The sequence below is a fragment of the Colobus angolensis genome, unplaced genomic scaffold, assembly GCF_000951035.1.
Source record: "Colobus angolensis palliatus isolate OR3802 unplaced genomic scaffold, Cang.pa_1.0 Scaffold684, whole genome shotgun sequence".
Lineage (NCBI taxonomy): Eukaryota > Metazoa > Chordata > Mammalia > Primates > Cercopithecidae > Colobus > Colobus angolensis.
Window position 1 is genome coordinate 477,613 of NW_012120532.1, and position 369 is coordinate 477,981.

Here is a 369-nt window from a genome sequence, read left to right on the forward strand (position 1 = left end):
CCTGCCCGCCCTCCCTCCAGCAGGCTGGGAGCTCGGGCTGCCCCAGCGCCCCGCGACGCCCACCTGGACGCCTGGCGACCCCAGCCCCGCGCTCTGTACCTTTACTCTGCGGAGGGTTCTGACTCCGATCCCGGAGGACGTTGATCTGGTAGACGGCTCCGTAAGGCTCAAAAAGTTCTTTCAGCTCCTTTTCCGACCACGACCGGGGGATCTGTCCGACAAACATCTTAATGGCATCTGGGTCTGGTTGGTCTGAGTGATCCAAAGCTCCGTTCATCTTGTTGGCTGTGCCGTTACTGTCAAAAACGGAACCGGGAGCTAGAGTTAGGGCGGCACGATGAGGGACAGGAAGAAAAAAATAGTGGGGGT

At 59.6% G+C, this 369-nt stretch overlaps 1 protein-coding gene across 5 annotated transcripts in view; it reads right to left on the minus strand.

Moving 5' to 3' along the window:
- CELF2 (CUGBP, Elav-like family member 2) overlaps positions 1-369 on the minus strand; it is a 170,477-nt gene that overhangs the window by 169,548 nt on the left and 560 nt on the right. For 3 of the 5 annotated variants that reach the window (XM_011926396.1, XM_011926397.1, XM_011926398.1), the window contains exon 2: positions 100-296. In XM_011926396.1, the coding sequence (XP_011781786.1) occupies positions 100-277 (178 nt within the window). In that variant the 5' untranslated portion in view covers positions 278-296. Of the gene's footprint in view, positions 1-99; positions 358-369 lie in introns of those variants that run through there. The other 2 variants (XM_011926395.1, XM_011926394.1) reach the window with 1 other exon arrangement.